Here is a 26,343-nt window from a genome sequence, read left to right as displayed (position 1 = left end):
AGTGAGAGTTGCCAGTCTGTTGTGAAGGAGCAACTGACAAAAATGTTCATGCCGTGGCGTATCTGCACTTATCTTGTGCATCAATTCTTAGCAATTTTTCAGATAAGTGTGACCACGTATAATTTCTGCTGAAAACAAGGTCAAGTTCAAGTGGAAACAATGACATCTTACACTATTTGGGTTTTGTAATTTTGAAAAACTTAGTAAATCACTGGCTAATCCCATGACAAAGCTCAAGCCCACAGTGAATATTGGACTGGTTTTCTGTGCTTGGAGAATCTGGTCAAGAAGATCAGACTCTATTCACACTGTGTATGCAGTATACATAAACGCCAAGTATATGACTCTGTATACAATACAAATGTATGTGTCGCCCATACACTCCGATTGCAAAAAACAAACACCCAGATACCGCACAGTATACGTTTTCTTGCAGGAAGCCTCTATTAAAAAGCAGTCAGCTACACATTCAATACAGTTAAAAAAAAAAGCGACACGTAGTCCAGACATACGGCAGAAGGACATTCTTTTGGTTTATGTCTGGTCCATATAAAAGTCTATGGACACATTTGACGTATACACCAGGAGCAGCGAGAAGAGCCTTAAAGTTAAAGCGTTTTTCCAGAATCACTTATCCACAGGATAGATGATCATTTTCTGATCGCTGGCGCCCCCACTACTGATCGGAAGAACAGGGGTCCCAAACCCCCCATGTTCCTCCCAACTGCTCGGCCGCAGTGAAGACATTGAATAGAGCGTCGGTCGAGCATGCGCGCTGCCGCTCCATTCAAAGTCTATGAAAATGATGGAAACAGCCGAACACATTGCTCAGCTGTTTCCGCCACTTTTCATAGACTTTGAATTAAGCGGCGGGCACATGCTCAACCACCGCTCCATTCAAGTGAGAACGATCTGGGGCCAGTGGTGGGGTCCTCAGCGATCAGAAAATTATCTATCCTGTGGATAGGTGATCATTTATAATTCTGGGAGATCCCCTCTTTTAAACATTTTAAATGGGTCCACAAGTAAACCAGGCATAGCATAGGATAGTAACAGGGATGCACGCCAAAGAGCGTTACAGAGGTGAGAGCAATCCGCTAAACGTTCCTCCGACCCCTCTCTGCGGCCACCTTTAGTCTGGTAGATACCTGCAAAATGTCTGGGAGGTGATTCCGGAAATGAGTGGTGAGTTTGTCCACTAGTTGGCTGAGCATAATGTCCGTTCTCTTGTAGAAAGCCAGACCCCGGTCACACAAAACGTACAACGCACGAGAACAAGACTCCAGGACAAGGGGTTCGGTGTGCTTTTCCATGATATCATGCACGTGGGTCAAGAGGAGGTCTAAATGCTAAAAAAAAGAGACACCAAGGTGCATGAAAAGCTTTACAGCGATCCTAGCATGTTCTGCTACACTATATGTAACTCCACGTGGTCCCTTTCGGTTATCCTCACCTTCTCCAGCCGCTCTGTAGAGTAAATCTCTATTTCTAGGTACTCCACTAACTTTAGTAGAGACGCCATTTTGTCTTCATCAGCTGAAAACTAAGAAACGGGGGTCATATGCATTTAAGACTGATACATTTACGGTCACATTTGAGGATTTGGGCTATTGCAGCTCTTTAAATCAGTCTTCCTCTATGATTTGGACTCGTGTACCTTAGCCAGTAGATGGGGTAATGTTACAATCATGTGCCGGCTCAGTCTCAGCTTATCCTCTGAATGAGCTTTCCTATCCTTCACCGACAGAATCTAAAAAATAAATCAAGGGTTAACACAACTGAGAAATGCCACCAACGGGGTGCCCTTTTTTACTGTGCATTATTAGAGTCAATGTCCACTCCTTGAAAACCATTTGGTTATTCAAAATTCTGCATGGATTTGTCTATATACTGTATGTACATAGTGCTGGAAGGTAAGCTCCATATCCCCGGCAGAGACCGAAATGATTATTATTATTTTTGGCTGCCTGCAGTCGCCACTAGGAGGAGCTCACAGCATACTGTGGATACATGAAACTTAATAATGAAACTGTATGCGGAAAGCTCCTATTGTATTTTCTACAAGAACCAATGTGTATATACTCGGCTTACAGGCACTGAGCTAATCAATCAGTGAGAGGCAGACATAGATCTGAGCTCTCAAGTCTGTTTCTACCTGTAACGCTCGTTATTTTATCTCATTTTTTAGGCTAGGGGAAACCGGAAGGGTTGGGCCTCTCTGTCCCCCCAAATGTGATACAAGGGAACAGGGCTGAGGAAGTCACACTGTCTCCCGTTGCTCGCCGACAGCCAGACTATAGATGGGAACTGCCCAGCTTTGGCTGCCATTACCCTCAGTGGCGCTGCCACCCGGCAGAATTCGCCTTTGCCCGTCTGCCTATTTGCTACGCTCCCGGTAACGTCAGCAGGCCTAGGCCAGGCAGGGCCCGATTTATCTCCTGCAGGTCAGGTCAAGTCCACTTGCTCGCGATCATCGCTCCAACCGCAGCCCCTCCAGAGTATTCGGCTTCCTCCAGGCCACACGCCTCACAAGGGTAAAGTAGAACCAGAGACTGAGGCCAGGTCTGTCTATATCAAAGAGAATTTGTAGGAAGGGTTTATTCGTGAATCTTCTTCCACGGCCAGAGCAAGGTTTTTCTTCCCCAAAAAGTCGGATGGTACCCTGTGGCCATGCATTGTTTATCGTGGGCTGAACAACAGTACTGTGAAGAACAGACACATGCTATCTTTGATCTCTGAAACGTTTCACTGCATCAAGAAAGCTTATTTTTATTAAGTTGGTCCTGTGGGGTGCCTACAATTTGATCATCTAGTATACAGCTTCCATTCCCGACTGTGTAGTCAACTGGCGAGATCTCCATTTTTTTCAGATCGAATTGCGATCCTGGTGCCATATGAAAGACTAGTATCTCATCTTTCGTATACCGCTGTTCTAGGTGGTTCACCGCTCGAGATATGGTTATTTGAAGTGATCCCCCTTCCCTCCAGCCTCAGTCTCTCACACTGTGTGAAGCAGCTTCATGCTGATAGGACAGCGTCAGAGGCTGTGAGGTAGCTCCACCTCTCTCACACTGTGTGAAGCAGCTTCATGCTGATAGGACAGCATCAGAGGCTGTGAAGAGGCTCCACCTCTGGAGAATCGCTGCTGTTACCTCCCACTTGTCTAATATAGGCTCATTTGAATATTTAGAAGAAAAGCTCATAACTTCTAAAATAATAAACTGTTTGGGACACAATTTTCGCGAGTATTATCAGTGTGACGGCACCCATTAGATTAGCTACGAGATTGGGCATTATTAAACTAGTGACAGATCCTCTTTAACCCCTTCACGACCAGCCCACGTAGATTAACGGGCTGCCGTGCTGGGCATTTCTCCTGCAGCCCGTTAATCCACGTGGTGCCAGAACAGCGTGCACAGCGCTCTCCCTGTGCTATGAATCTCTCAGCACGCGCTGCTACTAGCAGCCTAAGTGCTGGGAGAAGACATCAGGACCGGATTGGTGCCAGTCCTGATGACGTGATCACCATGATAAACTTATCATGATGATCACAGCAAAGTTTGTTGCAGCAACAAACTTTCTGTGCGGTTTGTTACAATGTTTCTCCTCCCTCCCCTGTCGTTCTGAGACAGTGGGGGAGAAGAAGCTGTGCCGAGCAGCTGCTGTGTGTCCGTATAAAGACACAATGACTGTGAAACACACACAAAAACACCTCCACATAGATAGTTTAGTGTAGGCAGCTAGTTATAGTTTAGGTAGATAGTACTCAGACTAGGACAGTTTATTCGTTAATTAGTAATCGATTAGGGCTTAGAATGTATACACACACACACACACATATATATACATACACACACACACATATATATATACATACACACACACACATATATATATACACACACACACACACACACATATATATATATATACACACACACACACACACATATATATATACACACACACACACACACACACACACACACATACATACACACACACACACGTAATATATATTATATATAGACATATATTTGAAATTTGTTAATACTAAAAATTAATAATTAGGGATGTTATATATCTATATCATCATATAGATATATACGTACATGTAATATACACACATATACTTCTATAAATCTCGTCATATATTTTACACGTCTGTAAATTCTAAATACATTGATTCATTGTTAGGCTGTGTTCACACGGAGTTTTTTGCAGGAGGAAAATTCCTCCTGCAAAAACTGCTCCAGATGTTTTTTGCACAGTGGTTTTGACAAAAACTCGCCAAAACACTTGAGGTGTGTTTTTTTTTTACCCTTCTGACTGATTGAAATGGGGTTTTGGAGGCGGAAACCGCCTCAAGATAGGTCATGTCGCTTCTTTTTACCGCGATGCGTTTTTTTTGCTCACGGTAAAAAAGCTGGTCCATCTCCCATTGAAATCAATGGGAGACATTTTTGGGCGGTTTTTGACGAGTTTTGCGGAGCGGTCTCCGTGCCGAAAAACTCGTAAAAAAACTCAGTGTGAACAGGGCCTTAGGGTTGTTCATAAATTTATTGATCAATGGATTAGTGGACTTTTTCTTTGTTACTTTTATTAAAACTGTTATAAAAAAATAAGTAAAAAAAAAAAAAATACGTAAAAAATGTCACGCAATTATATACCGCTGAAGAGGCATTTGCTCTCTTGGATTCTGATAGTGAATGGGGTCACTTTTGGGGGGTTTCCGCTGTTTTGGTCCCTCCAGGGTGTTGCAAATGGGACATGGCACCGAAAACCATTATAGCAAAATTTGAGCTCCAAAACCCAAATGGCGCTCCTTCCCTTCTGAGGGCTGCAATGTGTTCAGATATAAGTTTATGACCACATATGGGGTATTTCCGTAATCAGGAAACATTTCTTTACAAATATTGGGGCGCTTTTTCTCCTTTATTCCTTGCAAAAATTAAAAAATGTCTGTTTCTTCAGAAGAAATGTAGATTTTCATTTTCACTGACTAATTACAAATAAATACAGCAAAAAACCTGTGGGGTTAAAATGCTCACTATACAACTAGATAAATTCCTTGAGGGGTGTAGTTTCCAAAATGGGGTCACTTTTTTGAGGTTTCCACTGTTTAGGCACCACAAGAGCCCTTCAAACCAGACATGGAGCCTAAAATATATTCTAATAAAAAAGAGGCTTCAAAATCCACTAAGTGCTCCTTTGCTTCTGAGGCCGGTGTTTCGGTCCATTAGGGCACTAGGGCCACATGTGGGATATTTCTCAAAACTGCAGAATCTGGGCAATAAATATTGAGTTGCATTTCTCGGGTAAAACCTTCTGTTACAGAGATTTTTGTATTACAAATGAATTTCTGCAAAAAAAAAATACATTTGTAAATTTCCCCTCTACTTTGCTTTAATTCCTGTGAAGCGCCTAAAGGGTTAAGAAACTTCCTGAATGCTGTTTTGAATACTTTGAGGGGTGAAGTTTTTAAAATGGGGTGATTTATGCGGAGTTTCTAATATATAAGGCCCTCAAAGCCACTTCAGATCTGAACTGGCCCCTGAAAAAATAGGTTTTAGAAATTTCTTGAAAATGTGAGAAATTGCCGCTAAAGATCTAAGCCTCGTAACGTCCTAGAAAAATAAAAGGATGTTCAAAAAATGATGCAACATAAAGTAGACGTATGGGGGATGGTAACTAGTGACTATTGTGTGTGGTATTAATATCCTGTTTTACAAGCAGATACATTCAAATTTAGAAAAATGCAATTTTTTGCAAATTTTCTCTAAATCTTGGTGTTTTTCACAAATACTGAATTTATCGACCACATTTTTTCACAGACGTAAAGTACAATATGTCACGAGAAAACAATCTCAGAATCGCTTGGACAGGTAAAAGCATTCCAAAGTTATTATCACATAAATTGACACGTCAGATTTGAAAAAAAATCGCCTGCGTCCACAAGGCCAAAACAGGCTGTGTCCTGAAGGGGTTAATCTTCCCAAGTTCCGTACACTTATTGTTCTCACGTCCGTTCTGTATTATTTTGGCTTCGACAGAATTTGCTAAGCACCAAGTTGGAGAAATGCCAGTTCGAAAAGTTGGAACTTCCATTCCTGGGCTTTGGACCCCTTCAAATTTTCGGCTATTCAAAATTCGGCTCAATCTGTGGTCTCAAGGCAACTGGGCTTCAGGAATTATTACAGAAAATTCACCAAAAAATTTCCCTCAAGTGGTCTCCCCACTCACTGTCCTAACCTGACTGGGGGCCAATACCCAGAATTGGCCAGTTTCTGCAGTTCAAGTCTTCTGCCACCTCAAGACATGTTTCTCTTCATCTCGGGGTATTCATCATCCAGAGCCGAATAAGAAGTTCTTCTTGGAGGTCAATGTGTCCTCAAGCAGCATCAGACGGAGGGTAAGAGACATTTCATGCGGCTTCTTCTCCATCAAGTTCTCGAAGACCGAGACGTGCTGGCAGGGAAACTTACATCAGAGCAAGAACGACATTTATTGGAGTGGGCAAGATTTCCTGTGCCAAGCACCCTTCTATTCACCGTTTACTTTAATTTTGACTTATGGTCTGGCTGACAAGAATCAGAGCGGATACGGTTTCTTGGTCCTTTGATCCATCTTATTCCCTTCCTGAGGATCCGGCAAATATTAATATCGACCCAAACTGTATTCTATCCTCTACTTTATGTCTCCAGAAATTTCTCCCAGAAGATATTCCTATGTACCGCATGATCTCCACTAGAAGGTGCTGTCTTGGGCTCATTCTTCACTGTTCTCGGGTCATCCTAGTGTCAAAATGCACCTACGCTGGAACAGAATGGAATAAGTAGGAAACCCCTTCTCCAATCCTAACTGGGGGAAGGACAAAAGGCTGTGACTGGAACAAACAGGAGTAAAGTTGTGCTCCTCACACCAGAGAAAACAAGCCTTCCATGTACGATGGTCCACCTTTACTGTTGGGGCTTTCAAGCCTTTAGCATGGTCTGAATCTTAGGACGTCGGCCTCAACACCCATGGGATGCTGGTGAAATCAGTAGGCGGATATGGCTGCCAGTAGGCTGATCAGGTCGGCGTAGCAGGGTCGATAAAGCCACTTTGGAAGGTCCTTCACCTTAACCGGTTTAAGAGTGCGAGCTAGAAGGGGTATGGGAGGAAAGAGGTAGGAGGGGACTTCAAACCGTCCCATGAAACTAGAGCGTCCACGGAAACAGGAACTTTGGTGTTCAGACGGGACTCAAATAGATCTAAAGAAAGACCTCCAGGTAGAGAATCCACTCCCGTGGATTGAGTTTCTTGAGGAAACCCATGTGAGAGGTAGGAAGGACCGAATCACAGGAGACATTTCCCACCAGTACAGATCTCTTCCGACTCCCAATCAAGAGAATCTTTTTGTCCAGAGCCTCTGCTGATTTGTTGGCAAAAAAAAGCAAGCATTGGAGGGATCCGGTGTGGAACTGTGCATAGGAAATGGGCTTAAATGAAAACACCACATTGCCTAACACCCACATACTCAAGCGAATGGGACACAGGCTGTTCCTGCGAAGGTTTGCTACTCCAGACAGAATTGCACGTAAAACTCCCAAGCAGGAGCCGGCCAGACCTCCTGAAAAAGAGAGAGGTCGAGCTTCAACTCGAAGAGGCTCAAGCGGGAACAGACCTTAATGTTGAAGAGGGATTAGAAGATACGGTTTTGTAACGGGACTGCCAAGATGGCACGTTTTTTTTTTTTTTAATAAACCAACATTTTTCTGCCATCTAAAGAACAACTTGGCTTCATTTCTTCTCTCTGGAAAGTGAAGTTACGAAAGGAGTAAAACATTTGGGTTTGTCTAGGTTTTTTTTATTTAAATGAACGCATCTTTAATTTTTTTTTACTTATAAAACGCACATTGGGCACTGGAAGATAAAAAAAATAAAATACTAAATGCTGGCAAAAACAAAAAAAACGCATGCATTTTCTACGAACACAGCCTATAACACACCTTCTTTGAAGGAGCTCTGCCAACTGGTGATGTCCCTTCTGCTGCCTGTCTTATAGAAGACACCAAGATCTTAATAAGTGCACTCTCCTCCTGGTCATCCAAGCCTAAAAATGGGGAAAGATATATAAAATGAGATAGGAGGATAGGAAATTGTAAACCTTAGGGACAAGGACAACCGTGCAAACTAGAAACAAGGTTCCAACTACAATGTGACCATCAACTTCATGATAAAACTTTATTAAAAACCTTTTAGAAACCATGACTTGTTCTAAGCGGATATCCAGTATGTCTATAGTTACAGAACACCCAGCATATGGATGCGGCAGCGGCACAGAAACATCAAAACTTCTGCAAGTGAAAAAAGTTTTGGAAACGGATGAGTTGATTTGGACAACTGCTTCACTTTTCCCAACTAGTGTTGATCCTTGAACCCTGAAATTCCCCCCCCCCCCCGTCTCCCTGCGGAGGTTTCCTTTAAATCATGCAGTTTATTTAACGAGTCAGGTTCACTATTAATTAAGGCACAATTCCTACTTTGGCGAAACAAAACAAAAAAAAACTGCATTATAATGCAGTGTATGAACTGGGTCTTAAAATCACAGCCACTACTCAGGCCCCACGCACACGATTGTATTTTTCATCCGTAATTAGGGCCCGTATTTACGAACTCATACAGTTCTATTGGCTACGGACTCCTTTCCTTTTATTTACCGATAGGTGTCCGTGTTAAAACAATTAAAGAACATGTCTTTTTTGGCCGTAATTACGGTACGGACATGCCGATAGAAGTCTACAGGAGCGTCTGTAAATACGGACGGCTACGGATGTGCAGCCATAAACCGTCCGTATTTACAGAAGCGTTGCTATGCAACATGTTGGTGACATCATTTGCAGCCTCCCTTTTTTTTACGGATCCGTGTATATACGGAGAAAATACGGATGACTATGGATCCGTATTTACGGACAATATTTCGGGATATATGAAATTACGGTCGTGTGCATGGGGCACGGCCGGCCGCCGGCACTTTCAGCCCATGCTCCCATACAGGGTATAGGAGCACGGACCGTAAAAAGCAAAAGATAGGACATGTCCTATCTTCTGCGGTACACTTCTACGGCCAGGACACCTTCCCGTAAAAAAACGGGAAGGTATCCGTGGACAATAGAAGTGAATGCGTCCGCAATTACGGACGATTTTTACGGCCTTGTGCATGAGCCTTAGGCACCATGCACACAACCGTAAAAAAAACTGTTATTGCGGTCCGCAAAAATGGACCCATTTGCTTTCATTGAACGTGGACACCTTTCCGTAGCGCTACGGGTGGGTGTCCGTGCCGTAGAAATGTTCCGAAAATTATGGAACATGGCCGTTCTTTTGCATTTTGCGGGCCGTGCTCCCATACTTTGTATGGGAGCACGGCCCGAAAATGCGGGTGGCAGTCGGCGGCCGGCAGTGCCTGCAATCAGGGCCGTGATTGTGGGCATGGTCGTGTGCATGGGGCCTAAGGAAAGAGCAGATGTAGGGGACAGGATAAACCAAAAAAAAAAAAAAAGAAGAAGATCGGCCCACATTGGTTAATAACTTTATGCCGGATTTGGTCAGAAATTGCACATTTTAAAAAGTCGCATCACATTATGAAACAGAACAGGCAAGAAAAGTGGCGGAGCTGTAATTCTACTTTAGTCTCCTATCAAAAGGCAAACGTTAAAAGAAATGGGATAATTTGTGCCGCTTATACTAGTCCTTCTCAATGAATTAGAAGATCATCAAAAAGTTCATTTATTTCAGTAATTCAATTCAAAAAGTGATTCTGATATATTCTACAAATTCATTACACACGGAGGGATCTATTTCCAGCATTTTTTTCTTTTAATGTTGATGATTATGGGAACAGTTCATGAAAACCCAAAATTTTGTGTCTCAGAAAAAAGGAATATTATATAAGCCCAATTTCAAAAATGATTTTTAATACCGAAATGTTGTCCTACTGAAAACTATGTCCAGTATCTGCCCTCAATACTTGCCCGGGGCTCAGAGACTGCATGAATTGTCCACTGTGTTATATCCAGTCCAGAGTCAGCGCAGCGTCTACCAGGACATTCTCCAGCACTTCATGCTTCCCTCTGCTGACAAGCTTTATGGAGATTTCATTTTCCAGCAGGACTTGGCACCTGCCCACACTGCCAAAAGTACCAATACCTGGTGTAATAACCACAGTATCACTGCGCTTGATTGGCCAGCAAACTCGCCTGACCTAAACCTCATAGAGAATCTATAGGGTATTGTCAAGAGGAAGATGAGAGACCCCAGACCCAACAATGCAGACGAGCTGAATACCGATATCAAAGCAACCTGGGCTTCCATAACACCCCAGCAGTGCCACAGGCTGATCGCCTCCATGCCACGCCGCATTGATAACACCTCAGCAGTGCCACAGACTGATCGCCTCCATGCCACACCGCATTACTAACACCTCAGCAGTGCCACAGGCTGATCACCTCCATGCCACGCCGCATTGATAACACCTCAGCAGTGCCACAGGCTGATCACCTCCATGCCACGCCGCATTGATAACACCTCAGCAGTGCCACAGGCTGATCGCCTCCATGCCACGCCGCATTGATAACACCTCAGCAGTGCCACAGACTGATCGCCTCCATGCCACACCGCATTACTAACACCTCAGCAGTGCCACAGGCTGATCACCTCCATGCCACGCCGCATTGATAACACCTCAGCAGTGCCACAGGCTGATCGCCTCCAGGCCACGCCGCATTGATAACACCTCAGCAGTGCCACAGGCTGATCGCCCCATGCCACACCGCATTGATAACACCTCAGCAGTGCCACAGGCTGATCACCTCCATGCCACACCGCATTGATAATACCTCAGCAGTGCCACAGGCTGATCACCTCCATACCACGCTGCATTGATAACACCTCAGCAATGCCACAGGCTGATCACCTCCATGCCACACCACATTGATAACACCTCAGCAGTGCCACAGGCTGATCGCTTCCATGCCACGCCGCATTGATAACACCTCAGCAGTGCCACAGGCTGATCACCTCCATGCCACGCCGCATTGATGCAGTAATTCAGGCAGAGTCGGAGCCCGACCAAGTATTGAGGGCAGATACTGGACAGACTTTTCAGTAGGACAACATTTCGGTATTAAAAATCATTTTTGAAATTGGGCTTATATAATATTCTAATTTTCTGAGACCCTAAAATTTGGGTTTCCATTAACTGTTCCCATAATCATCAACATTAAAAGAAAAAAAATGCTGGAAATAGATCCTCTGTGTGTAATGAATCTATAGAATAGGAGTTTCACTTTTTGCCTTCTGATTCGTTGAGAAGGACTGGTTTACAGCAGCTGATAGCAAACGTAAAAAGAAATTCAGACAGTTCCAAATGCACCAGATTTATTTGTGCGCTTTTTAAGAAAAATTAGCCAGAATTCTCGCCAATGACCCTTTCCAATTTTATTGAAAGAACAGCATTATTGATAAATGTGAACATTATTGGTTAGTGATAACTGGAGGAAAGCGTTCATTATGTTGATAGGAACTTACAAGTTTTCTTCATCAGGAGAAGATCGGTTTGACATTCCCAGTCCCTTAACTGAGTTGACGCGCTGTCCCATAGACTGTCCACCAGGTAGGCAGCGTGTTCATGAAGCTGGCAGAGGGAGATGGCAGGTGAGCAACACTAAACCGTGGGTAAAGCCGTCCATGCACATTATAAACAAGTGCGACGTTTACAACTGGTTCAGCGTGAGTAATTGTGCAGAAACATAGTGTGAAGTCTGACACCCGACAGATAATAGGATTTGTACTCACCTGATTAGCTTTTTCTCATTGTATTTATTGGGGGAAGAACAGCCCCACGGGTGGAGGCCCTTGCCACCAGGAGACTGATACTAGGCAGAAAACGTATCGACTCCGCTCGGCAGACTATACCCCTCCCACAGACACTCGCTAAATCCGTTTGTACAGAAGACAAAAATCAAGCAACGTGTCCGCAGTCCCAGGAGAAAACCAATGTAACAATAAAGAACATGTCCCATGACGGAGACAAAAAACAAAAAAGGAGGGAGGGATCTGTGTCCCCAATATTTACAACGAGAAAAAGATTTTACGGCGCGTACAATACTACAATTTTCTCGTAAGGCGGAGACAATTTTCAGGAGGAAGGACGGGAAAGGCCTGAAAAACACTTTATCCCTATGGATGACCGATAGGGGGACTTGCAGAACAGGCCAGCCAGTTCAGAAACCAGTCTGATGGAAGTGACGGCCACCAGTAAAGCAAACTTCCAGGAATCGTCCCCCGTGTTCAGAAGAAGCTCCCTGAAGAGCTCCCAAATGGTGCCAGTACCTGGAGTATGTGGGAGAAAATGCCACAGGAGGAGCAATGGACACTTCTTCAGAAGCCGCCATTTTTGAATGGCTGTCCCGCTCCTAAATGGTACGTTTTTCGTGTAATTGGGGGGGGGGGGGGGGGGGGAGAGATTTTTCTCCTTGCACATACAGTGGGGTTTACTGGTACATGTCCTGCGGAAATGCATTGTAGAGGATTGCCTGGTTTCCCAGCACCCGCAGGGCATTGACTTGACGGGTGACCAGGCTGACAACCCAACAGCAGCTGAGGAGTGAAAATCAAGAAACACAACTAAAATAAAAACAGCAGCTTACCGAAGTGTCAGGTCATGTTTGCCTACTGAGGACCCTAGGCTAAAACCGATACCACCAGTGTCTGTGGGAAGGGTATGACCTGCCTGGACGAGGCCAAAACTTTTCCTACCTTGTGTCAGCCCCTTAGTGGCAAGGGCCTATACCCATGTTACGGTGTCCCCTTATGATATAAATGAGACATAGTGTCTGCCCCCTACTGGTAGCAGCTATGCCGAAGGTCATCTGTAACTATACGCAAGGTCATCTTTGTTCCCCAATGACACGGATGAGAAAGTTGGATGTTTAATTATTTTTGCCCGTTATCATTCTAAGGCCTTGTTCACATTGTGCCCTAGCCCTACGATTAGCGTGTATGTCGGGAAAGCTCAATTCATTTTTTTAGGGAGGATGGAATAACATAGTAGACTACGCTATTTTATCCTGAGGGATCCCGCAAAACAAAATAAATTGTATACCACGCAGTATACAGGTTGTTGTTTTTTTAAGATGGGGCCTGTGTGTGATGGATACCACTATATGGAACCTGTCACAGGTATACGTTAAACGTGTATCTCGGGAAGATTTCCCAGGGCCGGAGTCCCCAACTAGAGCATCAGGTAGCGCTCGGCCTGGGGATTTTGGCCCTGGGGAAGCCCCTGACATCACTGTCCTTATATGGACAGTGATGTCAGGGGCTTTCAACAGAGTCCCTGGCCAGAGCATTGAAAGCACTCTGGTCAGAGACTCCGGGACCAGAGAAGCCCCTTACTTCACTGTCTATGTCCAGTGACGTCAGGGGTTCCTCCAGTTCTGGAGTCCCCAGCCAGAGCACTTTCGATTTTCGGGCCGGGGACTTTGTAGTGAAGAACCCCCGGACGTTACGGTCTATATATTGGCAGTGACAACAGGGTCTCCTCAAGGGGCGGAATCTCTGTCCAAAGCGTTGTCGACACCCTAGCCGGGATTAAAGCTCCTAACGTCACTGTCCATACATCAAGGGCTTCCCTAGAACCGGAGTCCCCGACCAGAGCGCTTGCGATGTTCTGGTGGGGAACTCCGGCGTTGTAGCTCCTGACAGAACGGTTTATAAATGGACAAAGACATCAGTAGCTTCCCCAGCAGAGCTCTCCAAGTAGCACTCTGCCCGGGGAGGTCAGGCGACGTATCCCACTGTATCACTATACAGTGAGATTTCGTTGCTACCTACTGTCAGATGTAAACGTCAGGACTGTGAACCAGCCATAATGGGTACGTCTAACTTAAATGAGTGAAATGGCAACTTAGCCAAAGATAATTTAACATAAGCGGTAAACAACTAATAATTGCTACCTCTCACCTCGCTTGAAATGAAGAAGTCAATCAACAGATGAAAGAACGATGTGTGGGAACTGCGCCGTCCGCTGTGCTCGGGCGTATGTTCTTCTACACTTGTGTCCAATAGCCTGATAAATAAACATGAATATACACTGGAGCTAGAAATGTTTATATCTAATTACTTAATTAGCAGGAGAATTGAGCCTGTATAAATAGGGACATGAAAGAAAAATAAGTAAACTAGTAAATCCCACTGCCATGGTCTCAGATCACATTCAAGCCATGGCCTCAGATCACATTCAAGCCATGGTCTCAGATCACATTCAAGCCATGGTCTCAGATCACATTCAAGCCATGGTCTCAGATCACATTCAAGCCATGGTCTCAGATCACATTCAAGCCATGGTCTCAGATCACATTCAAGCCATGGTCTCAGATCACATTCAAGCCATGGTCTCAGATCACATTCAAGCCATGGTCTCAGATCACATTCAAGCCATGGTCTCAGATCACATTCAAGCCATGGTCTCAGATCACATTCAAGCCAGAGATCATGATTTTGCCTGCGCTAGGAGATTTCTCTTCCCCATTCACAAAAAGGTTAGGGGAGAATGGGGAACTCATGGAGCAGTGAGGAAACTGCAGGATAGGAATTTGGTGCTGATCACCCATTTGACAAAAAAATAATTCAGAATTGTAATTGTGAGAATTGATCATGTTCATCAGGAAAATAGGTAAATCTTCCCGTTGGGTACCAGGCCCATGTACTGTATGCAGCTTCTGACACTAACCTTTGGTAAACAAATGCCCCCGCTGACACGGCTACCGATCGATTTGTTGCATACACCAAGGGATTAACACTCTCACAGTCGTCTTTGCTCAAAATATTTTCCATATTCCTGTGGCAATAACACAAGACAATTTAATTAAACATAAAATCTCAGTGTAAATCGATGGAACATGTTTTGCCTATTTAGAAAAAATACGTTGTGATATTAGATTTGAGATGAAAAATTAAAATTTCTCATTTATATCATTGTGGACACAGCACCGTGGGCATAGGCCCTTGCCACTAGGAATCGGACGTTAGGTAGGAAAAAGAATGTTGGCCCCATCCAGGCAGGCCATACCCCTCACACCGACACGGAGATAAGCGGTTTCAGGCTACTGTACGGAGTAGGCAGACATGAGCTGCTTCTCTCTGCTGCACTTTATTTTAGTTTTATTTAGTTTGACTCTTTCAGGTCATTGGGTGTGAACTGCCACACTAGTCATACCCCCTTTTAAGGGTATCATAAAACCAGAACGGAGTGCCCCCCCTCCTTTCGGTCCGTGAAACATCAAAAATTGCTCATTTATCTGGCATGGGGTATATTTTTTTCTATTGGAGCCTGGCATCCTCCCATGTGGTCTTCCCCAGCAGTATCACCGCTTTCCTACAGCTACCGGTAGAAAAATTGTGTTTCTGTGGAGCCCCCACTTTTCTTCTCTAAAACTGACAATTTCTCTATGGTCCAGGGATGGGGAGTTTGAATCCCGTTTGGCGGCCCAGACCAAGACTTTTCCCAGTCCGCCTGTTCTCATGGGCGGCTCTCCCCTCCGTAGCGACGCTCGTACACTCTTCAGCAGGCTTACTGCCAAATGTCTTCTGTGCAGATTTTTTCCAGGGAGTGTTAGTCTGTCCTCCCGCAGTCTTCCTCAAGAGCTCCAGCGCCACTTTCCATGGCGACCAATCTCCTCCAGATGGAGAACAGCAGCCTAAAACTGCAGCCAAACATCGGGTAGAAGCTGGAACTGGTGGCCGTAAGGGTTCCCTTCAGTGATCCTCAGAGTCTTCTGGGTTAGCCCTGTGGGAGAAAATATTTACTTTCAAACCAGGCAGTCAAACGAACTCCCGCTCCTTTTTTCAAGGTATCATTTGTATTTTTATGTGGTTCTTGTTTCGTAGAGGTACGTCCAAGGATATTCCAGACTCTCTCAACGGGGTTGGGTTCATAAGATATCTGCCAGCTTAATTGAGGGTTCTCTACGCCCACCTCAATCGCTTCTAGGGTTAGTGCAACCCTAGTCTGGAGATCGTCCAAGCAAGAGGCCCAGAAGTGTAAGGCGAGGTGTACCACCAAACGTGGGTGGCCTATTTCCGCTGGTGTGAGCAACGCCGTCTCCATCTCTTTGTGCGCTTCACCTCTGGGACTGTCTTTCCTGCAGTCAGGTCTCCACTCTCTATTCTCTTTCTGCGAACGCTGGCTTTCCGTTTCTAGGTGAAGACCTTCTTGCAGGGTGTGACAGGGTCATGCAATTTCTACTTTTCAGCATCCCTCTCAACCCTGGGACCTCTACAGGCCTCCCCCTTTGGTCCATTATGGAGATATCTCACTTTGCTTGGTTTCCAGGAAGATTTTTCATTGTGGTCATTACTGGAATCATACAAGTTTAGAAACTGGTAGAAATATCCTGTAAGGCCTCATGCACACTTCCATCACCGTTTTCACGGCCGTTTTCCACGGATCCGTGTTTGTATCAGTGTTGTTCCCGTGGGTACTCGCACCGCACATTGTACTCACTATCCAGCGGTAGTCACTGTCCAGGTTGCTGAAAGAGTTAAAGAGGCTCTGTCACCAGATTTTGCAACCTCTATCTCCTATTGCAGCAGATCGGCGCTGCAATGTAGATTACAGTAACGTTTTTATTAAAAAGAGCATTTTTGGCCAAGTTATGACCATTTTTATATTTATGCAAATTAGGCTCTCTCAAGTCCAACTGGGCGTGTTTAAAAGTAAAAGTACAACTGGTCGTGTATTATGTGCGTACATCGGGGCGTTTTTACTTCTTTTACTAGCTGGGCGTTGTGAATAGAAGCGGATGATGCTGACGAATCAGCATCATCCACTTCTCTTCGTTAATACCCAGCTTCTGGCAGTGCAGACACAGCCGTGTTCTCCAGAGATCACGCTGTGACGTCACTCGCTTCCTGCCCCAGGTCCTGCATCGTGTCGGACGAGCGAGGACACATCGACACCAGAGGCTACATTTGATTCTGCAGCAGCATCAGCGTTTGCAGGTAAGTAGCTACATGGACTTACCTGCAAACGCCGATGCTGCTGCAGAATCAACTGTAGCCTCTGGTGCTGATGTGTCCTCGCTCGTCCGACACGATGCAGGACCTGTGAGTGACGTCACAGCGTGATCTCTCGAGAACACGCTGTGTGTCTGTGCACTGCCAGAAGCTGGGTGGTAACGAAGAGAAGTGGATGATGCTGATTCGTCAACATCATACACTCCTAGTCACAACGCCCAGCTAGTAAAAGAAGTAAAAACGCCCAGGATGTACACACATAATACACGCCCAGTTGTACTTTTGCAAGCCTCATTTGCATAAATATAAAAATGGTCATAACTTGGCCAAAAATGCTCGTTTTTAAAAAAAAAACAAAAAACGTTACTGTAATCTACATTGCAGCGCCGATCTGCTGCAATAGGAGATAGGGGTTGCAAAATCTGGTGACAGAGCCTCTTTAAGTGCTGGATAGAGATAAGGGGCTGCACTGATCGGCAGAAACTCTTTCAGCACCCTGGACAGTGACTACCTATTGCGGCTCTCACATTATAGATCAATTCTTACCTTTAAAAAACCCCAACTCAGATAAAAATAATAGTTCATACTTACCCAGAACTCCCCGCTTCTTCCTCCAGTCCGGCCTCCTGGAATGACGTTTCATCCCATGTGACTGCTGCAGCGGTCACATGGACTGCCGCGTCATCCAGGGAGGTCGGACTGGATGTCAAAAGAGGGACACGTCACCAAGACAACGGCCAAGGGTACGTATGAATTGCTTTTTCTATCGCTGCGGATGCTCTGCCCGAAAGTGCTGCCCCTTCTCTCTTTCCAGCACTGATCGAGAGAAGGGGCTGCCGATTAGTGCCGTGCAATATCTCTTCTATACTTCTGCCCGCCCGGCCATTGCTAGGCAACGGACAGTGACTCACGGACGTCACACGGATGCCTTCAGGTTTTTTTTTTTTTGACGGACCCATTGACTTTTATGGGCCCCACGGTCACGGAATCTCGGACCAAAGTAGGACATGCTCGAAATGTTGTCAGAACGGAACAAGAGGACCGTCAAAAACCGTGAAGTGTGCATGGCCGCATTGAAATGAATGGGTCAGGGGGCTAGCTGTCAAAAAAACTGCTAGCACCCTGAAGGAAAAAACGGAAGTGGGCATGGGGCCTAAGTCTTCTTTCCTGGTGATCTACAGGAATAAGGGAATGTTCCAATCCATCGTCAAACTTTACCCCCAGCTAGCACCGCACAAATATTGCAACATACCCCATAAACCACAATATGCAAAACAAAAACACAAATGGGTGTGTATAGAAGGCCAAAAAATACTATAGAAATAACTATGTATACCACAAAAATATATTTTATTAAGAGTAAATACACCACATAAATCGTTAAAAGCATTTAAGATAGCATAAACAGTCTTATCTTTTGTGTATTTTTTTTGTGTGTAGAACACGGGGCATGACATGGCATTGGACTAGAGAGGCTTTATGGAAGTCAATTATTAATCAGTCTTTAGTATAAATGTAGCCGCAACATCTAATGTGGAATTTAAAATGTTGTCAGGAGGAGGAGATTATCACACTCCATAAATCATTTACCAGAGTTTGGTGGAATGCCAAAACTTTGAGAGAAGATCTTATGCCTCATGCGCAAAACCGTAGTGGTGTGCACGGTAGTGACTTGCGGGTCGGACGACCGCGGAGTGTCACCCGCGAGCCGCCCACAAATCGCAGGATGTGCACATGGCCGCGTGCATTAATTTCTATGAGCCTGGACCGCAAAACATGGCCGTAATAAGACATGTCCGTTCTTTTTGCGGTCCAGGCTCCTGGGCCATGCACGGACCGTGGAAACCAGTCATGTGCATGGGCCCATAGAAATGAATGGGACCACAATTCACCTGAAGATTTGCGGGTGAACTGCAGCTGCAAAAATACGTTAGTGTGCATGGGGCCTTAAACTCGGTAGCTCTCCACATCAACCCTCCATGATCGATTATCTACCTGAGGAAGATCGTCAAGTGTTTCGGGATCACCCGGAATTACTTAAAGCGGCTCTGTTACCACATTATAAGTGGCCTATCTTATACATAATGCGATCGGCGCTGTAATGTAGGTGACAGCAGTGTTTTTTATTTAGAAAAACGATCATTTTTCACCAAGTTTTTTTTATATCAATTTGCTTTTAGTGTTTTATTAAAACATTTTTATCTATTTGTGTGTTTGTTTTACTTTTTCTTGTCCATGGGGGCTGCCATTTTTTTTACGACACATACAGTCCCATAGTGAATTCGAACGAGGCCCGTTCCAACCACTATGCTGTACGCCGTCTGTGTGGGAACGGCGCATGCGCCGCTCCCACACAGTCCAAATTGAAGGTCTTCGGCCGAGCGACGTCCGGCGCCATTTTCTTGTGGACCGGAAGCCGCGGCCAGACAGTAAGGCTGGGTTCACACGACCACTTTAACGTCCGTAATCGACGGACGTATTTCGGGCGGAAGTCCAGGACCGAACTCAGTACAGAGAGCCGGGCTCCTAGCATCATAGTTATGTACGATGCTAGGAGTCCCTGCCTCTCTGCAGGACAACTGTCCCGTACTGTAATCATGTTTTCAGTACAGGACAGTAGTTCCACGGAGAGGCAGGGACTCCGAGCATCGTACATAACTATGATGCTAGGAGCCCGGCTCTCTGCACGGAGTTCGGTCCTGGACTTCCGCCCGAAATACGTCCGTCGATTACGGACGTTAAAGTGGTCGTGTGAACCCAGCCTAAGAATACTACTTCCGGTCGCGGCTTCCAGACTTGTGCACTTGGAGCGGAGGGAGCAGACGGAGCGGACGGACCGGCGGCGGCAGGAGCAGGTAAGTTAGGTCTGTGTACGTTCGTGTTTCACTGTGTGTTTACTACTGTATGTAAACCTACTACACTGTGTGTTAGCTAAAAAAATGGCGACACACAGTGTAGGAGGTTTGACCGTTCAATCCCCTCGTTTCTCCCGGCACTAGCCAGGATAAAGGAGGGGGGGATTCTGAGAGCTCACTAGAGCGAGTGTGTTTTCTCAAATTTTGCAGCATAAAGCAATGTGGTTGCTTTACCACATGCCAATGCTGCAATTTTGGCAATTGCTCCATCTAGTGACCAGCACTGGGAAATGTTATAAATTAGAATCTAATTTATAATTTTTCCTGACTCGTGGAAAAAAAATAAAAAATTAGAACAATGTTTAATCACTTATACACTAACTGTTTAACTAAAAAAAAAAAAATTCTAGCAACACATTCCCTTTAACCCCTTCCCTATTTGGCCACTTTTGACCTTCCTGACCGAGCCTCATTTTTCAAATCTGACATGTGTCACTTTATGTGGTAATAACTCCGGAATGCTTTCACCTATCCAAGCGATTCTGAGATTGTTTTCTCGTGACACATTGGACTTTATGTTACTGGCAAAATTTGCTCGATATGTTCAGTATTTAATTGTGAAAAACACCAAAAATTAGCGAAAAATTGCACAAAATTAGCATTTTTCTCAATTTAAATGTATCTGCTTGTAAGACAGGCAGTTATAACACACACAATTGTTGCTAATTAACATCCCCCATATGTCTACTTTAGATTGGCATCGTTTTTTGAACGTCCTTTTATTTTTCTATGACATCACAAGGCTTAGAACTTTAGCAGCAATTTCTCACATTTTCAAGAAAATTTCAAAAGGCCATTTTTACGGGGGCCAGTTCAGTTGTGAAGTGGCTTTGAGGGCCTTATATATTAGAAACCCCCAAAAAGTCACCCTATTTTAAAAACTTCACCCCTCAAAGTATTCAAAACAGCATTTAGAAAATGTCTTAACACTTTACACATGTCACAGGAATTAAAGCAAAGTAGAGGTGAAATTTACAAATTTCATATTTTTTTGCAGAAATAAATTTTTAATACAATTTTTTTTATAACACAGAAGGTTTTACCAGAGAAATGCAACTCAATATTTATTGCCCAGTTTCTGCAGTTTTAGGAAATATCCCACATGTGGCCCTAGCATGCTACTGGAATGAAGCACCGGCCTCAGAGGCAAAGGAGCACCTGGTGGATTTTGGGGCCTTATTTTTGTTAGAATAAATTTTAGGCACCATGTCAGGTTTGAAGGGCTCTTGCAGTGACAAAACAGTAAAAATCCCCCAAAAGTGACCCCATCTGGGAAACTAGACACCTCAAGGAAATTATCTAGGGGTATAGTGAGCATTTTGACCGCACAGGTCTTTTACAGAAATTATTGGAAGTAGGCCGTGAAAATTAAAATCAACATTTCTTCAAAGAAAATGTAGGTTTAGCGATTTTTTTTCTCATTTCCACAAGGACTAAAGGAGAAAAAGCACCGTAAAATTTGTAAAGCAACTTCTCCCGGGTAAAACACTACCCCACATGTGGTAATAAATGGATATTTGGACACACGGCAGGGCTTAGAAGGGATGGAGCGCTATTTGGCTTTTGGAGATCACATTTAGCAGGAATGGTTTGCGGAGGCCATGTCACATTTACAAAGCCCCTGAGGGGACAAAACAGTGGAAACCCCCCACAAGTGACCCCATTTCGGAAACTACACCCATTGAGGAAATTATCTAGGGGTATAGTGAGCGTTTTGACCCCACAGGTATTTTGGATAAATTATTGGAAGTAGGCTGTGAAAATGATAATCTAAATTTTTTCAAAGAAAATGTAGGTTTAGCTAATTTTTTCTCATTTCCACAAAGACTGAAGGAGAAAAAGCACCGCAAAATTTGTAAAGCAATTTCTCCCGAGTAAAACAATACCCCACATGTGGTAATAAACGGATATTTGGACACACGGCAGGGCTTAGAAGGGATGGAGCGCTATTTGGCTTTTTGAGATCACATTGAGCAGGAATGGTTTGCGGAGGCCATGTCACATTTCAAAGCCCCTGAGGGGACAAAACAATAAAAACGCCAAAAAGTGACTCCATTTAGGAAACTACACCTCTTGAGGAATTCATCTAGGGGTGTAGTAAGCATTTTGACCCCACAGATGTTTCATAGAATTTATTAGAATTGGGAAGTGAAAATAAAAACAATCCTTTTTCTTCAATAAGACGTAGCTTTAGCGCAAAATTTTTCATTTTCGCAACAAATAAAGGAAAAAAAAAGAACCCAACATTTGTAAAGCAATTTCTCCCGAGTACGGCAATACCCCATATGTGGTCATAAACTGCTGTTTGGGCACACGGCAGGGCTCAGAAGGGAAGGACCGCCATTTGGAGTGCAGATGTTGCTGGATTGGTTTCTGGGCGCCTGTGGGCCCAAAACAGTGGAAACCCCCCAGAAGTGACCCCATTTTGGAAACTACACCCCTCAATGCATTTACCAAGGGGTGTAGTAATCATTTTAACCCTGCAGGTGATTGGCAGAAATTGGTGTGCACTCGATGTTGCAGAGTGAAAATGGGATTTTTTTCCATAGATATGCCAATATGTGGTGCCCGGCTTGTGCCACCATAACAAGACAGCTCTCTAATTATTATGCTGGGTTTCCTGGTTTTAGAAACACCCTACATGTGGCCCTAATCTCTTGCCTGGACATTCGACCAGGCTCAGGATTGAAAGCGTACCATGTAAAATTGAGGCCTAATTTGGCGATTTACAAAGTATTGGTTCACAACTGCAGAGGCTCAGATGTGAAATAATAAAAAGAAACCCCTGGGAAGTGACCCCATTTGGAAACTGCACCCCTCAAGGCATTTATTAAGGGGTGTAGTGAGCATTTTCACCCCACAGGTCTTTTCCATAAATGAATGCGCTGTGGAAGGTGCAAATTAAAAATTTATATTTTTCCCTAGATATGCCATTCAGTGGCAAATATGTCATGCCAAGCTTATGACGCTGGAGACACACACCCCAAAAATTGTTAAAAGGGTTCTCCCGGGTATGACAGTGCCATATATGTGGAAGGAAACTGCTGTTTGGGCACATTGTAGGGTTCAGAGCCGAGGGAGCACCATTTGGCTTTTGGAGAGCGGATTTTGCTTGGTACTATATTTGTTTGAGTATTGCTGGTATTTCCATTTATAATGTGGGGGCATATGTAAGGCGGGCGGAGTATATAAGGGGCATAGTCAGGTGGTATAATAATGGGGTAAAAAAAAATAATTAAATAATCCATAGATGTGTGTTACGCTGTGAAGCAATCCTTTCTGCACAGGCCGGTGTCGCACTGATATATGGCGTCCTTTATTATCCCCCTTTTGATCCACACTCCGCCGCGCCTTTGTAGTTTGGGGAATTTTGCTAGGAAGTGTTGTCCTGGTATAATACGGGCACCGTCGCTTCCAGCGGATATGTTTGGGCCCTCCCTTTCCTGGTTCCCTAATTTTAGGTCCTTGATAAATCGCCTCTTCAAACAGAAGAAATGTTCCCCTCGGGCACAACTGCATATTTTTTTATTTCCTGACTTATTGGAGCCATAACTAATTTTATTTTTCATAGACGTAGCGGTATGAGGGCTGGTTTGTTGCGGGACGAGCTGTAGTTATTATTGGTACCATTTTGGGGTACATGCGACTTTTTGATCACCTTTTATCCTATTTTTTGGGATGCCAGGTAAACAAAAAAACGCAATTCTGGCACAGCTTTTTTCGTTTTTTTTTATACAGCGTTCACCACGCATTATAAACTACATGTTCACGTTATTCTGCGGGTCAGTACGATTCCGGTCATACCTAATTTATAGCACTTTTTTCTGTTTTACAACTTTTTGCACAATAAAATTATTTTTGTAAAAAGAATGTATTTTTTCTGTCGCCAAGTTGTGAGAACCATAACTTTTTAATTTTTTTGTCGACGGAGCTGTATGAGGGCTTGTTTTTTGCGGGACGAGCTATAGTTTTTATAGGTACCATTTTTGGATACGTGAGACTTTTTGATCACTTTTTATTCTAATATTTGTAGGGCAAAGAGACCAGAAAACAGATACTCTGGTAACGTTTTTTACGGGTTTTTTTTACGCTGTTCACCGCGTGCAATAAATAATACAATATTTTGATACCTCAGGTCGTTACGGTCGCGGCGATAACAAATACATATGGTTTATTATTATTTTTCAATAATAAAGGACTTGATAAGAGTAAAAGGGGGATTGTGTTTTATTTGATTACTTGAAACTTATTTTTTGCACTTTTTTTTTACACTTTTTCTCAAGTCCCACTAGGGGACTTGAAGGTCCAACGGTCAGATTTTTTTTTTTCTAATACATTGCACTACCTATGTAGTGCAATGTATTCGATCTGTCAGTCATTCACTGACAGCAAGCCGATTAGGCTTCGCCTCCCGGCGGGGCCTAAATCGGCTGCCGTAATGGCAGAGCAGGAGACCATTGTGTCTCCTGTTGCCATAACAGCAGTCGCCAGTCCTGATTGCCTGTCAGGGCTGGCGATCTGCTAGTAACCGCTACGATGCAGCAATCGCTTTCGATTGCTGCATCGAAGGGGTTAATGGCAGGGATCAGAGCTAGCTCCGGTTCCTGCCGTTACAGGTGGATGTCAGCTGTACAGTACAGCTGACTTCCACCGCTGATGACGCCGCATCAGCTCCTGACCCGGCGCAATCTTGCCGGCAGCTACGGAAGCCGATCAGGCTCCGCCGCCGGGCGGATCTTGACCGGCTTCGGTGCTAGGCAGACCGGGAGGCCAGTATTAGGCCTCCGGTTGCCATTGCAACCACCGGAACCCCGGCAATTTCATTACTGGGGTTCCGATGAGCTGCAAACACCTTAAGTGCAGCGATCGCGTTTGAGCGCTGCACTTAAGGGGTTAATGGCGGGGATCGAAGCTAATTTCGGTCCCCGCCGTTACAGCCGGATGTCAGCTGTAAGATACAGCTGAGATCTGGTGATGGAAGGAACCGGCTCAGCTTCTGAGCCGGGCCCAAACATTCGGCGTATACGGCAAATGTCGGGAAGGGGTTAATACTATGACATCCTTGGTGCCAACAGCATACAATAGTATCTAGAGCAGCCAACAGCTGAGAAGCTACGTGCGGGGGGACCAAGGGCCACATGTGGCTCCCCAACCCACTGGTTGGGGAACCCCATAATAGAGAAACACTTTCAGAGTAAGGCTATGTTCACACACTTAGCAAAAAACGTCTGAAAATACGGAGCTGTTTTCAAGGGAACAGAGCTCCTGATTTTCAGCTGGTTTTTTTTTTAGCAACTCGCGTTTTATCACGGCCGTTTTTTGGAGCGGTTTTTGTATAGAGTCAATGAAAAACCGCTCCGAAAAGGTCTCAAAGAAATGCATATTCAAAACGGCCGCGTAAAAAAACGGCCCGTCGGAACAGAAAATAAGCGGTGTGAACATACCCTAAATGTAAAACATAATTATCTGCCAAAATGCGTTCCCTGGGCATCTGTCCATCGCCTGGCATTTATTACTCACTTGTAGAGGAGCACCAGCAGTTGTATTGCTTTTGCGGAGACCAGATGCTCTTTGTCTAGGGCCATGGACACCATCCTGTTCTGTGATAGGAGATTCGGATTACACACACACAACCACCTCAGTCTGTATCACATAGGAATATATGGACCTCACCTTAAACCGGTTGGTAAAAAGCTCCAACTTTCCTGCCCACTGGGGAAGAATGTAAAGTTCATGTAGGCTTCGCAAACACTGTAACCGGACATGTCCCTGCTGCAAAAACATCCAAAGTAAACAATTATTTATTAACGGGTTTAGGTTACATTGATTTATAGACATCGAATGTTCACCTTATCGTGCAGCATCCACCCGAGGTACTTCAAATAGCTGTCATTCAGGAAGGACTGGGGGTATGTGGTTATCCAAGTGCCAAGTTCTTCCATACAGAGGGCACGGATGTCGGGATGAATATCACTATGTATAAACAAGCAGGAAAAAGGATTGGAGCAGTGTGAGATCAGAGGGGACAGTCACTAAATGCTCCAGCTAGAACGGAACTAGAGCCGCGATTTAGGCTTTAAAACAAAACTGGAATCGCAACTCCAGCTGCAATCCAGCCCGAGCTCAAGCAGGCCCCCTAAACCCCATTCAACCGCTCTGTGTTGCGGCTGAATGAGGTGAATTCCGACCATGAAAAAGGTTATAGGATCGTGAGTTATGTAAACCGCGTAGCTCGCTATGTCAGAAATGTCTCTTATGAGAAAACCCCGCCAAGTGATTTTACAGAAAAAAAAATAATAAAATTTTCCCTCACGTTAAAAAAAAAAAAAAAAAAACACACGTTAGTATCCCCGCATCCGTAGCGACC

At 44.5% G+C, this 26,343-nt stretch overlaps 1 protein-coding gene across 9 annotated transcripts in view; it reads right to left on the bottom strand.

Moving 5' to 3' along the window:
* The window catches only part of STAG3 (STAG3 cohesin complex component), a 165,043-nt gene that overhangs the window by 80,641 nt on the left and 58,059 nt on the right, over positions 1-26,343 (bottom strand). For all 9 annotated transcript variants that reach the window (XM_075859212.1, XM_075859205.1, XM_075859204.1 and 6 more), the window contains 10 exons: positions 25,826-25,949; positions 25,650-25,748; positions 25,497-25,576; positions 14,777-14,884; positions 14,008-14,113; positions 11,572-11,677; positions 7,992-8,095; positions 1,658-1,750; positions 1,454-1,543; positions 1,149-1,349 (listed from right to left, as the gene is read on the bottom strand). In XM_075859212.1, the coding sequence (XP_075715327.1) occupies positions 1,149-1,349; positions 1,454-1,543; positions 1,658-1,750; positions 7,992-8,095; positions 11,572-11,677; positions 14,008-14,113; positions 14,777-14,884; positions 25,497-25,576; positions 25,650-25,748; positions 25,826-25,949 (1,111 nt within the window). The remainder of the gene's footprint in view (positions 1-1,148; positions 1,350-1,453; positions 1,544-1,657; positions 1,751-7,991; positions 8,096-11,571; positions 11,678-14,007; positions 14,114-14,776; positions 14,885-25,496; positions 25,577-25,649; positions 25,749-25,825; positions 25,950-26,343) is intronic.

This window comes from Rhinoderma darwinii, chromosome 3 (assembly GCF_050947455.1).
Source record: "Rhinoderma darwinii isolate aRhiDar2 chromosome 3, aRhiDar2.hap1, whole genome shotgun sequence".
NCBI lineage: Eukaryota > Metazoa > Chordata > Amphibia > Anura > Rhinodermatidae > Rhinoderma > Rhinoderma darwinii.
This window is presented reverse-complemented; position numbering and strand designations above follow the sequence as displayed.